Source organism: Hakea prostrata, chromosome 9, assembly GCF_041222555.1.
Source record: "Hakea prostrata isolate BN-2017 chromosome 9, UWA_Hpros_2, whole genome shotgun sequence".
NCBI lineage: Eukaryota > Viridiplantae > Streptophyta > Magnoliopsida > Proteales > Proteaceae > Hakea > Hakea prostrata.
The window spans coordinates 59,194,757-59,207,116 of record NC_142608.1 but is presented as its reverse complement, the minus strand read 5'-3'; the positions used below and the strand labels follow the sequence as shown (position 1 = coordinate 59,207,116).

The following is a 12,360-nucleotide window of genomic DNA, read 5'->3' as shown; positions in this document are numbered from 1 at the left end:
GTTGTAGTGAGTTGGAAAAGTTACCAGATTTGTCAAATTTAAACGAGGTGAAGGTGCTAAACTGAAGGGGTGTAAAAAGCTTACTAAACTTGAGGGGTTGGAAGGTTTGCAATTGGTGGAAACTATAAACTTGGAAGAGTGCATCAAGTTGGAAAGTACCGTTGAGAAGAAAAATTTTCAGGTTGGTTCTCTGTCCTAACCCCGTGGTCCCAATTCATGGGAACTATAAATGGAATGAAGTCGATCTATCTATCTTCATCCGGGCATGCATCCCAAAGTACAAGGATAGTTGAAAGCAAAAGTACTGTAGAAGGCATGAAAGCAGAAGCACAAGCAGAAATGTATAAGGTACAGAAACAGAAAATATTGCACCAGATGTAGAAAGTGCAGAAACAGAAGGTACTACAGAAGCTTCATAAATAGATCAATTCAACCAACCAATCAAACTTCAACAGATGGAGGCATGGGGGACAGTTTTAATTTTCTACATATTTCTTCCTATTTTCAGTTGTTTTTTTGGCAATCAAACTTCAACAGATGGAGACATGGGAGAAATAATCTAATAAATGACCTAGAAGACCAATTGATGAATTTAAGAATCTAACTAATAAATGTCCTCGGAGAAACTGAAGCTTTTTCATATAAAACTAGAAAATAATAGACATGGCCATATTATATCCAACAGATTGGTTCTGATAATATTAGCAGTAGCTGAATGTAAAGGAAGTTAGCAATTACAACCCTGTCAGGTCCAACAGATTGATAATTGACAATTTATACAACTGTTGCCATAATTCTTTCATTCTCTCCATATCAATAAATATGGGCAGCTTACTCAAGTGAGCAGCAAAAGCAGAGTGCAAACAAGCAGTTACATTGAAATGATCTAATCAAGAGAGTATGGAAACAAGTGTTCAAAATTTCTGATGGGACTTAATTCTTATGTCATAGTATCAAAAGTAGTCATTCATGAAAGCAAATGTAAGTTGTTCCTGAGTTTGAATCATCTTTTTTCCAGGAAAATACCATCCTCCAATAAGCAAGGCTTATTAGTTGATTTCAGTACTACCAAAAACATTTGTAGCTTCTCTCAACCAAAATGAGGCTTCTAAGAAACATAGTTTGATCCCCTGTTCTTACATAATAGGCTTACTTACTTGTCGCTCTTCCCCCTATCATACTTTCATGGTGCACTTTGACGGTGCTATTAGTTTTAACTCAATTATGTTTCAACATGATACCTGTATTTGAGATACAAAACTTCTGTCCTTATCCAACATGAGGTAGCTAGAGACCAGAACAATCTCCCACTCCAGCAAGCTTAGAAGTAAATCTCTCATAAACCATCTCAAAAAAAAAGCCATTTAAATTGGAAGTTCCACTTATCATAAACAGGACTGCCAATAAAATAATTCAATACTCTCCTTAAAAGTTTCTGTGGATGTAATGAAACAAACAATGATGACTAAAAGGAAATAACGTCAGTCATTAATCTACCCAACATCTTATACAGGAAAAAGCCATGTCCATTTATAAGTAAATTTATGTTTCTCCAAATGTATCATGTATGCATTCTTCTACTGATGGACATTGAAAATTGAAAATACAAACCAGCGACATTATCAACCAAAAATTAGTAAACAACAAATCCTTGAGTTAGTAATTGGCTGAGGATATTACATCTATAGAAGTGAGAATAAACTAAGTTTAACTTTCCCAATAATGACAACTATTAGAAAAGTACGTCTGAATGCAACATTGGAAGCAGTCACTTTTCAATCAAGGACTAAGATATTAGTCTAATGTTTTATAAATCTCATAGCATTCCAAAAAGATCCACTAAATTAGTTATTGCAGGATAGTAAAATGCCAGAGCATGTCTTGGTTTAACAGCTAGATTCTTCATTCTTGTAATAACTCTAGGATCATTGATAAATTGAAACCTCTATGATCCTCCTATAACGCTTTCTACTTCATAGCAACAAAAATGACGTAGAGAGAAAAGAAATGTAGCCACCTTTAATCATGGAAGAACTCACTAGTACCTTCATCTGATCTTAATCACATCCATAATTACGGTAAACTCCACACAAGGAGCTCTGATAAGCCCCTGATATCAAGAGTCTATATTCGACAAGGAAAGCACTCCCAAGGAAACGATTGATAGTTTGAAGAGTGAAGAGAGTCCTGTCGTTTTCAGCAGAGTCCTAGTGCATTCAGGCGACTGGCAAATTTGAAGCATGAAGAGTCCTTCTGCGTTAAGGTTATTAGAATTAGATTTAGAGAGTCAAGAGTCATAATACATCTAGGTTAGAGTTACATTACAGTTAGGTTTCTTTTGAAGAGTCCTACTCGAAGTAGGCTGATTTTGTTAATTAATTCGATAGGAATGTAATTGCTATAAATAGGGGGGAGGATGAGTAGAAAGGAGATAGAGAGAAGTTTATGTGAGAGCCATTGCTCTTGGGTAGCCGTAGGAATCACCTACTGCTGGTAGAATGTATTGTTTCTTATTCAACTTTTATTCAAAGTCCCGTTTTTCTTCTTGAGTTATTCCACCTTGTTAAGTAACCTCATTCAAGTACCTAACAAGCTCTCCTCTTCTGGTCGACATCTACTGAAGGGGGAAGAATTATCAGTGTCAACTTTGAGTATCTTGAGAGACAAAGGCTTTACAATTGAAGAAAGTCATGACTATTTGTAAAGGAGCCTACTATCATCAGGCTGTGAATAGAAACAGCAAGCAACTAGAAGACTAGCATGCCTGCAGTTTTGTTTCTAGTTTTCTTCATACAGAAAAATAAAACTATGTAAAAAGTTGTTCAATGAAAAGACATTCCCACCTTTAGACGGTATAAGGTCTGAACAGGAAACAATCCGAAGAAACTATCAGCACCAGAGGAACACCCATGAATCAAAATCTAGACTAAAATGATCATGGAGGGGGATAGAAGCAAAGTATACGGTGACATGAATGCAATGTCCCATGGCCGTGGGAAAAGCAAAAGGGAAGGAATAACAACAGAAATACAAAAGGTGCATAGACCAGGTGAGATTGTGAGAACAACCCAACTAGGACCAAATTCCCCTGCAAAAGCCATCTGTGTGAAAACAGAGAACATGCAAGTTCACTAGACCTTGCCCCAGCATTGACTAACTTTATAACTAATGGTCCACCAAAAGGGAGTCATCAGATGATTAGCATTCTCAAACCACTAAGCATTGAATGATGGAACCAGTCATCTTATCTTTATGTGCTCTTAACTATTAAGAAAATAGAACATCAAAAACTTTATTTAATATATTATCATCTTACAGCCTAGAGATTCTCCATTTACATAAACACTGTAAGATTTCCCATCTACATAAGCTCATACTTTCAACATTACCAGCAACGACCATAAAAATTGAAATTCTTCTTTATTTCGTCGCTACTGCTGCTTGGACTTAAGCTCCTTTACCCTCTCTTCCGTGGCCCTCAGGGCCTCACCATAGATGCTTATTAACTGAAAAGAATAGTTTCAAACCTCGGTTAGTTGTTGGGTAAATATAACATGTGAAGAGTGAGATTAAACTAAGCTCCACCTTCCCCACACAACTATTATGAAATTACTTTCGAGTTTAGGATTCCCATGTTGAGCACCTTGCAAAAAGATGGTATAACCAACTGGTCTAAAGGTGTTTCAAGTCCTTAATTATTGTAGTGTTCCTTGCACACATTTCCCTTTCTAGCAACTATGGCACAGACAGCAACTTCCCATTATCCTTCTTTTTTTTTTTTTTTTCTTTGAGTAAGATCCCATTATCCAAGAGGGTTGGTAACTTTAACATTCCAATATAGTACAAGGAAGAAAAAAACCTGAATTATATTTCTCTACTTATCCTCTCAATTTGTTCTTACTGGAAAATGAAGGGTATCTTGGCTTTGACAGTCAGGAATGAATTCAATCAGATGGTTCAGAACATCACACACAAAGTGATATGTTACCATAGCTGTATTTGGTTCAACTTCTTACGAATACCCAAGATATAAGTTATGCCACACTCTCACTCCCTCATATATAAACACACACATCAGCCAACAAAATATTCAATGTCATTCACCATTAAGATGAATCTATACATGTCATACCTGATCAACTTCTTCTGGGGAGATAATAAACGGCGGGGACATCATTATATTATCCCCAGCAACTCTTACTAGCATTCCTCGCTTCTCACACTCAGCTCCAAAATACGCACCCACACCTGTCGTGGCAAAATCAGAAGACTACATTATAAGAGAAGGTAAACATCATTGGGAAATTGGAAGAATAATCTCCTAATGATGCAAATTATATGAGTGCACAGGTGCATGACTACAAATTATGGAAAGGGAACATCTACAGCCTTGAAGAATGAGTACTAGATGTATGATGTACAAGTTGTAAGAGGATTATTTAAATTTTACTTGAAGTGATTGAGTCCATGTTTTAGTGTGCCAAATTTTTTTCTCTCTTGCACTTTCTTGTAATCCTCATTTCAGTGATATGTTAGATACTGATTTCTATCTGTTAGTGGGTCTGCCCCATGGGTTGGACTATGAAGCTTCAATCGATGGCCAGAGAATCTGGCGATATACCTCTAGTCCTCACTTTTTTTCCTCCAGATTAACTGGCAATGTTGGGCCACATATCTCACTATTTTCTTTCCATAAGGACCATAATCCCAGTCAGAGTGGTAGTTTGAAAGCCAATATAAAGCTTACCCCATTCAGGAGGGAATGGATCATCAGGCGATTTATTGTCAGCAAACTCAGTCCCGAGAATCAAGCCTGTTCCTCTTATCTGCATAACAATGATCAACAAACAAAGAAAAAGTTAAGGAACCCAACCAATGTTAGGTATTGAAATGAAATATAAATAAGTTGAACATCAAGTACCTCCCCAATAATGGGACTATCAGAGTAGGCTTTGAGTCCATCTTGAAACCTTGGAGAGATGCTCTGGACTTGCTCAACTATATTTTTTTCCCTGAAACAGGAAAGATGAGTCTCTTGGCACTCTGTTTAATGTTCGAAGTTCAAGGAAATTAACCAATGCAGACATACTTGTATAGTTTGATTGCTTCCAGTGCAACAGCACAGGAAACCGGATGCCCAGAATAAGTAAATCCGTGAGAAAAGTTTCCTGAAAGCAACAGGATTCAGGTAATACCCTACAGAGAAAAATCTATCTATCTCCTGTTGGGTTGAAGAACTAAATGATTACCAAGTTTGTTGCTTTGCGAGTTTATAACTTCTGATATTTCAGGGCTCACAAGAACTGCACCAATGGGCACGTATGCAGATGAGAGGGCCTGACAAAACACATTTTGAGATGGGGTGAATACAAAAGAGATGATTTTTTTTCATGGGCAGTTAAGTTTGTTTTTCAGATCTTATTACCTTAGCCATGGAGACAAGGTCTGGTTTAATATTGTATTTGTCACAACCAAACATTGTTCCTAGCCTTCCAAAGGCACATATCACCTACATAAGAGAGGAAGACATCAAGAGAAAATACAGTCAAAAAGGAAGAAACAAGTAAAGTCAGTCTGCAAGTAATACAAACAGGACAAACGGATTTAAATACCTCATCTGCAATGAACAGAATGTCATATTTTTTCACAACAGCTTGAATCTGCAATTAATAAGAGTAGAAAGATTAGCATATAGGTATTCATGCAATTAACTGTTTATCATTTTTGTGTAAGAAATAAAATGTCACTCTAGAAAATAATGAAGAGGGTAACAAAAACCTGTACCATACAACCAAGTATCCCTTAAAGATGGAGTGTTCAAAGTAATAAGAGTATTAACGACTAAAACATGTCTGCGCCCAAAGTTCACGCATTCTACTTGAAAATATCAAGAGTTACAAATGGATTCAAAAGTAAAAAGGTCGCTGCATATATTTTTGTGTGGATGATGCTTTGGAGGACACATGCATGGGTGTACTTACCATTTATACATGTTAATGCATGCATCTCAAATGCCTCCTATGTTTCTCCATGTCAAGCAATTTCTCTTCAATGCATCTAATGTCACAACATATTTCACTCAGGCATGTGTGAGCAGTGACTAGATAAGCTTTGTGGCATTTCTGGTCCACCCATTATTTCACCCACCTTTTAAAATCATTTTTTTTATGATAACTATGTCATCTATCAATCAATCAGAAAAGAAAAGGAATGAAAATCAAACTGGGTTCTCAATCGGTGAAAAACTTCAATGACTGACTGGGTAACCCACAGGCCAAGCATTCACAAACAGATTATCTTGAGGAGTCACCTTCTCAAAATATGTTGCAGGGGGTGGAATTACACCTCCAGCACCCATTACAGGCTCGGCAATGAATGCAGCAATCTGAGATTTAGACATATGAACAATCAGCAACGGAACATCTCTTGTAAATATAAAGAATTCCTATTGACATGGGGTGATATCTGAAGCAACTACCGTCTCTGGTCCCTCCTTAAGTATAAGATTCTCCAAATTATTGGCTAATCTAGTAGAAAACTCCTCCTCCGTCTCTCCTGGAACACATATGAACATGTCTCTCAGTAACAAAAGAAACAAAATGAGGAATCGATACTAACATGAGTAAGAAAAGAACCTGGTAAATGATACCGCCAATAATGTGGGCAGTCAGTATGCAAAACAAATGGTGCAGGAAGATCAAATTTCTGATGAAGAGCTGGAAGACTGTAAGGGAAGTTTCTCAGAAGTGCATTTAAAACATTCCGATAATTACTCCAACAAAAAAATAAAATAACTTGATGCTTAAAATATCATAGGCAAATTTGCAACCAAAAGAGCACCACTATCAAGATTTACTTCCAAAGTTACATTCGGCAATATTGCTTCCAGACATACCCAGAAAGGCTAGCTGATATCAAAGTTGACCCATGATACCTGTCAAAAAATGCAGAAGAAATAAAGCTATATCCTTAATAAAAATATACAATGACTCCTAAATTAATCAAGAACATTCGACTTTGGACTACTAAATTAACTAATTAAGAACATACGACTTTTGCCGTGCAATAAATTTCTTCTTATCTGGCCTTCCAAGCGCATTGTTATAGTACCAAACCAATTTCACCTACAAGAAAACAGAAATATACCCAAAAGAAATCATATATTAGAAACTGAATCAAAGATAGTGACCTTCAAAGCATCCCCACATTATTTCATTATCTTTGTTCACATTCGTACTTATATTTAACCATGTTCCACTTAACTAGTCTATCATGTCTTGGCTGTATAAAAATTTATCTAGGATGAGAATTAGCCCCAAAAAAATAAAAAAAATAAAAACAAAAACAAACACACACACACACACACACTATGCCTTGCATAACTAGATAAATCATATGCTTTCTCCAACAACAAAATAATGAAGGTTAACCTTCTCCAGCCCCTATTCACCCTCCACATTGTTTTTCCTTCTGATCAATTCTAGGAAGAAAAAAGAAATCCATGTGATAACTATTTATGAGGAGAAACCTGAGAATCATTAGCTTCTGATCCACTATTTGTAAAAAAGGCCTTTGCCATTTTGCTTGCTGTGAATAGCTCAAGAAGCTCCTTTGCAAGTTCCTGACCAAGGTAAGAGAGGGAATCTAAGAAACAACCTCGAGAAATAATTCACATTCACTGAATACTTCCTTAACTATCTATCTGTTAGCAAATAATACATCTGAAAGAAGGTCGTATTAATACAAAGAAAGGGAAAACCATATAATATTTGGTGGAAAAAGAATTTAGCGAAGCAGTAAACAGTGCAGCTGTAATAATTGTTGAACTATCAAGTAAAACAGAACTTAGTGGAAATGAGAGAAAGGAAGATTTAAAAAGAAACATCAATAAAGCATTAAACAGTGTAGCAGTAAAAACTGTCAAAGAATTAAGTCAGACAGAAGTTGGTGGAAATGAGAGAAAGAAGACTGAAAAAGATGGTAGTAGATGGAGCTAGATGGAGCATTTTCATAGATACTGCCCCCAAATTGTCTTTTGGAATAATGATTTTTCTCGTTCATGAACAAATGTCAAGCGGAAAAGGGTAGCTGATTTCAACAAGTAGGAAGATGCAACCCAGAGATTCATAAGAGGAAGTTCATGAATACGAACTGAGAAACAGAATTTAGCAGACAAAGGGGAAAGGAAGAGCATTGCAGTGTTTCCATTGATAGCAGTCAAGAAATTCTTGTTTATATAAAGAAAAAAAATGGTATTTTTTGTTGTAGCGTTAATAAGAAAGAGATATAAGTTAGGAGTACCAAGGAGGGTTTTGTTGTACGATTCCAGAAAGAGTGATAAAATGGCAAGGTGTTCAATTGTGCAGTTGCAGCTGCAACAAGGCGGGGTTCACTTCCACCTGCAAAATTCAAAACCAGAACATGGATGAATAGATTTTAAGCAGTCATCCAGACATGATTTCACATCTTATTTTGCATCCCACAAGTTAGTATAGAAGTTTTTAAGAAACCCAAATTATGAACTGTATCTTTTTGGGAAAAAGTAACTTCAAAAATGGGAGCAAGAGTTACTTGGGCCACAATTGACATGGTACAGACTTAATTTGTTTCTTCTACTGTCCAATTGATAATGTGAAAAAGGCTTTCTAGCATAGCTATTTCAGTGTACCGTCTCACTAGTCAGGATGAATTCTATGCTGTCCAAGATTAAGGTGAAACCCAGTTGTTTCCAATTGCATCATATATATAGTGCATGAAGCTCTATATGCAGTGTATGCAAACTTATGTTTTCTCCAAAAAGACTGTTTCCAGCCTATGACCACTTGGTCACAATGAAGCAACCTTATCATTGCACCTTGGAATGCTGCTCCAAACATATATATATATATATATATATTGATCCAACTGAGGAAATTTGGGCTACACCATGGTACATTGTGCAACCTTTGTTTTCCACCATTACAACTGTTCATATTGGAAGGACAAGACCATATAGGTAGAATGTTAAGATGGATATATCTTTAAAAGTACTTAATTATGATAATAATAATAATAATAATAATAATAATAATAAGAGAAAAAGACAAGCACCACAGATAGTTGAAGATTGTTGTTTTGAAATTTTATTAAAATTTGGAAGTACCTAAAGCTGTGCACCATAGACCAGCCAGTGAATCAAGATACTTTTTCCCGTTGACATCATACACATAACAACCCTGCAGCCATTGATCAGAAAGTGGGCAATGTGATCAAGGAAAAGAACTATCTGATAGAAAAAAGTGGTGTGGCCTACAAAATGGAATAGATCATCAACATCCATAACAGAACAGAATAAGATGATCACTTCAACCCAGTTCTGTTATAGTTACAGGGTCACAAGAATGCAACCCAGAATGCATCTTAAAAAGGGGGTCGACAGGAGAACGAAAAAACATAGAACATATCTGAAAAAGGGGAAAAGCCATATAGCCATGCCCACATGTTCAGAAAATACAGGTACTAGAATATTTTTAAACCTTCTCTATGTTAAAAGGCCAAGTCTAATATTAATAAAAATGTATAGAAAAAAAAAGTGTCAGAGGCAGTGTTAGTACCTCGGATCTTTCAATAACCAAAGGATTTAAATCAGTGCTCTGCCAACCAGCAGTGAATGGTGCCAACATATCATGTCCTTTGAACCTGAGACAGTGATGACAATTTGGCAAACAAGAAACAAATCAAATTACCCTACATGGCCAAAACTATTATTATAAGGGCTTAAACAAGAGTAAGAATTCAAAGAAAATAATACAGTGTAATGCATGCCTGTGTACATGAATGTGTAAATAAATAAATTGCTAGAAAAAATTATCTAATAAAATAGTAAAAAGCATCAACAACGACTGAAAGCAATCATGCAGGAAGAAGCACTGCATACTCTTTTCGGTCCTTGAAATCAACTGCTGAATCTTCTTTCTTCAGAGATGCTTCTGTACTGTAAAATCGAGCAAGTACAGGGATCCAGCGTTGACTACCCTGTGACATTCCAGAACGAGTAACATGCCTTACAAGTTCACCAGCCTGTCAAATGAGGGAGGAGAAAAGAATTAAAAACCAAAACCAATCTATCAAAAACATATCAAAAACACAGAGTGCTTTCAGTGTAGCTGATGATAGTGAAATACAGAGTCGGTCAAAATTGCGCAACGGTTGAATTAAAGATTATACCAAACAAGATTTAGTGCAAGGGAAAACAATAAAGAAAAAGAAAGGAATTTTACTCAAGCATTAAGAATCTGCACAACAAAATGGATAAAGTGATAATGACAGAAGTTGAAAAACAACATCAAGTTGAAAATAGGGAAGAAAGAAATTAAATTTAATACATGGTTACAGGAGCAGTCCAAAGAAAATATGATACAAACTACAATCGTTACTCGTGCTCTTACGATCTACACCAGACGATTTCCGATCACCAATTTTAAGGAAACAACAATATTGGACAAAAGCCAATAAATTGCAACCAACCATGATAAAATCACACAAATTCGAAAATACCACTTATCAAACCTATAAGAAATAACACTGAAACGAAGACGAGAGTGATCAGTGAGAAATTAAACCACGATAATGGAACAGAACACAAAAGAAAGGTGAAGGATCTCTAAGTTTTCAAGGATTGAAACCTGGGAAGTGAGATTAGATCGAAGGAGATGCTTCATGACCATCTTGTACTATCTCTCGCTCTCTCCTTCTCTCGGAATGCGAATCCTAGCAGAGAAAATAAGAGATCTCTGCTCTGACAATCTTTACTTGCTTAATATAGTGATAAACTCATGACGATAGTGGCTCTTATCAATCATAATCAGCGACATATCTGGACTAAAACGCCCCTGTCTTTATGGAAACGGCTTTGCATGGTTGAGTCGTTGAAACTTGAATTAGCGAGTGAACCAGCACGAGAAGAAATCGCTCCATGCTTTTTGCTTTTGATCTTATGTGGAGGAGGAGTAAAAGTTCAGAAGTCTACATCACTTTTATCCTCTCTTAATGTTTTTCTACCCCATATAATGATCAGTTCTTTAAATATTTAAAAAGATTAAAAAGATAAATTTCAGTTGGTCGATCCAGAGGTCACATCCTCTACAATTCTCACTTCCTACAATTCCTTGTAGTTCATATTTAGGATTGTCATATATGGCAGTTAATTATCCAAGGGTTATGATTAGACCCCACTAAGAATTAGACCTAATAAATCCCTAACATTCAGTTTCTAAAAAAGAGGAGTGACAAAATTCGGAGAAAATTTAGAGATTTATTAGATATAATTCTTGGTTGGGTTCTAATCATGACCCTTAATTAATTAATTGTCATGTGTCACAATCTTAGATATGAATTATAGAGAATTGTAGGAGATGAGAATTGTAGAGGATGTGAATCTGTCGAGCCAGTGCAAAATTGATCAGGTGATAGGATTCATACGTCTTCATGAAGAGATTATAAGTTTCTTTGAGCCTTGGAGTTTCTTTACAATTTAGATTTAGACCCATAAGTAGCTGTAGCTTAAAGATTTCTAAATGCATATATATTTTCTTGTAACAAAACATATGATATACTTGTTTATAAGAAAAATATTGTGAAAAACCTAATGTTGGATGTAGTCTCTCGCTGAAGTGAACCGGAATAAAATCCGTATATCTTTTTTTCTTGTTTTCTGTGTAATTGTGTGTAATTGATCGCTCTAATCCTAACAAATATAGAATCTTCATAACTGCTATCTCAATGAGTCTCACCTGGACCTCTTTCCCTATTATATGGTTAAAAAACGTATGACGGCAGCCGGTCGAGAGTAAATTCAACCCAATTTTACAGGCATTGAAATGTTGGCCGTTTCCAATCTTCTTGTTACTTGTGCGGCTGCGCAGCCATTTCATGGGATTTATAAAGTAGACTAGAAATGTAGAATCCACGCGATTAACTTTTTAGAATAGGAAAAAATTAACCTTTGAATTTGGATTTTATAAAAGTCAAAGAGGAAATTACATATGGGTCCTATCACATTTATTACCCAGGAGAAAAATGTAATTACAAACGCACCCATGACTGGTAAATTGACAGTTGACACCCCCTAGCTGGTGTGGAGGCCATGCGGCCTGAGCGCGAGTCTCTTTTTTTCTTCATAAGTATGAATTGATTTCAGTCATTTTTGTAAGGACACAAGGGTAAAATCAAGGACACATGGATAAAAAGTCCGAACATTGCGTAGCGGTGGGGCACTTGGTCGCCGCTACTGCATCCCCTCTTTTGTTTACCAAAAAAAAACAAAGGGTAAAATCAGCTTTCAGACCAGTCACAAGGAATGTGGCGCCCATATGTACGGGG

At 36.2% G+C, this 12,360-nt stretch overlaps 1 protein-coding gene across 1 annotated transcript; it reads right to left on the bottom strand.

The window, feature by feature from the left end:
• Positions 1-407: 407 nt before the first annotated feature.
• POP2 (Pyridoxal phosphate (PLP)-dependent transferases superfamily protein) lies at positions 408-10,985 on the bottom strand. Its single transcript, XM_089169381.1, has 19 exons — positions 10,665-10,985; positions 9,917-10,059; positions 9,594-9,678; positions 9,143-9,215; positions 8,302-8,399; positions 7,529-7,621; positions 7,051-7,124; positions 6,896-6,934; positions 6,636-6,724; positions 6,479-6,555; positions 6,311-6,385; positions 5,613-5,660; positions 5,426-5,509; positions 5,250-5,337; positions 5,090-5,168; positions 4,922-5,012; positions 4,748-4,826; positions 4,133-4,248; positions 408-3,506 (listed from the first exon to the last, which is right to left on the bottom strand). The coding sequence occupies exons 1-19, from the start codon at positions 10,704-10,706 to the stop codon at positions 3,432-3,434; spliced, it is 1,548 nt and encodes a 515-aa protein (XP_089025507.1). The 5' UTR covers positions 10,707-10,985; the 3' UTR covers positions 408-3,431.
• Positions 10,986-12,360: the final 1,375 nt, after the last annotated feature.